At 45.0% G+C, this 1,281-nt stretch overlaps 1 protein-coding gene across 1 annotated transcript in view; it reads left to right on the plus strand.

Annotated features, from left to right (window-relative positions):
* Positions 1 to 916: 916 nt before the first annotated feature.
* Positions 917 to 1,281, plus strand: part of LOC101847608 (homeobox protein Mohawk) — a gene marked incomplete at both ends in the record, with an annotated part of 11,985 nt that continues 11,620 nt past the window's right edge. Inside the window, 1 exon segment of the mRNA XM_013087694.1 lies at positions 917 to 1,073. Coding sequence (XP_012943148.1) covers positions 966 to 1,073 — 108 coding nt within the window.

Here is a 1,281-nt window from a genome sequence, read left to right on the forward strand (position 1 = left end):
TCTCTCTCTCTGTCTGTCTCTCTCTGTCTATCTATCTTTCTCTTTCTCTCTCTCTTTCTCTCTCTCTCTCTTTCTCTCTCTCTTTCTCTCTTTCTTTCTCTCTGTCTCTTTCTCTCTTACTCTCTCTCTCTCTCTCTCTCTCTCTCTTTCTCTCTCTCTCTCTCTACCCCCCCTCCCCCTTTTTTAACAAATCCGCAACAAAATGAGTAACAAATATAATACGAGACGCGTTCAATAAGTCTCCACCCTGAATATGAAGGACTTGTCGTCTAGCAATGAGACTCGAAGGATGTGATTTCTATCTTTCTGGAACACTGTGCCTGAAGTTATGAAAAATCGCGATGAGCGGTTATTTGAACTTGAGTTCACTTTTAATGAAGGTAGTTCTTGAATATGAGGAAAGCTGTGAACGAAATATTATTCTGCTTCACGACAATGCTCCTGTGTACAGAGCGGTGAAGGCAACTCTGACGAGAAAGAGTCCCATCCGAGGTCATATTGTGCTCAGGGACATTTGAATGTCAAATAAAAATGGTAAACATGTGTCAATTTACTGGTTGAATATGTAGAAAAGTAGCATTGTGGATGTCACACCCCTGATTTTCTGGTAGGAAAGATCACACCTAGCCTTCTCGGAAAAGGGCGAAAAAATCTCGGAGGTCCCGTGTGCAAATAACGCACGTTAAAGATTTTCTTGGTGATCTAAAATCGATAAGAGTAGGCTTCGGCGCCACCCGGGCAAAATTCAAAAATTTCCTACCAACTGAAAATGTTCAATGTGTCCCGCGCGCTCATTTGACCTTATACAGTTGCGAGCGCGTGCTGTAAAATACTTACCAAAAAAAACACACATATAAACCACACGCCAGAGCACCCGCCAACCACCTACATGTCGTATCTTCTTGTTCTTCCCCAGGAAGTTCCTGCCAGAGAAGACACGTCACAAACGTCAGACCCTGCTGGACATGACGCGTCCCTTGAAGCATTGGCTGTACTCACACCGGGACAACCCTTACCCTTCTCGCCACGACAAGATGGAGCTGGTCAAACTCAGCCAGATGACCCTGACACAGGTACGTAGTGTGTTTGTGTCGTGTGTGAGTGTGTGTTTGTGTGTGTGTGTGTATGTGTGTGTGTGTGTGTGTATGTGTGTGTGTGTGTGCGTGTGTGTGTGTGTGTGAGTGTGTGTGATGTATATGGATGACGAGAGACAGAGAGACAGAGGCACAGACAGACAGACAGACAGACAGACAGACAGACAGACAGACAGACAGACAGACA

Source organism: Aplysia californica, unplaced genomic scaffold (assembly GCF_000002075.1).
Source record: "Aplysia californica isolate F4 #8 unplaced genomic scaffold, AplCal3.0 scaffold00624, whole genome shotgun sequence".
Taxonomy (NCBI): domain Eukaryota; kingdom Metazoa; phylum Mollusca; class Gastropoda; order Aplysiida; family Aplysiidae; genus Aplysia; species Aplysia californica.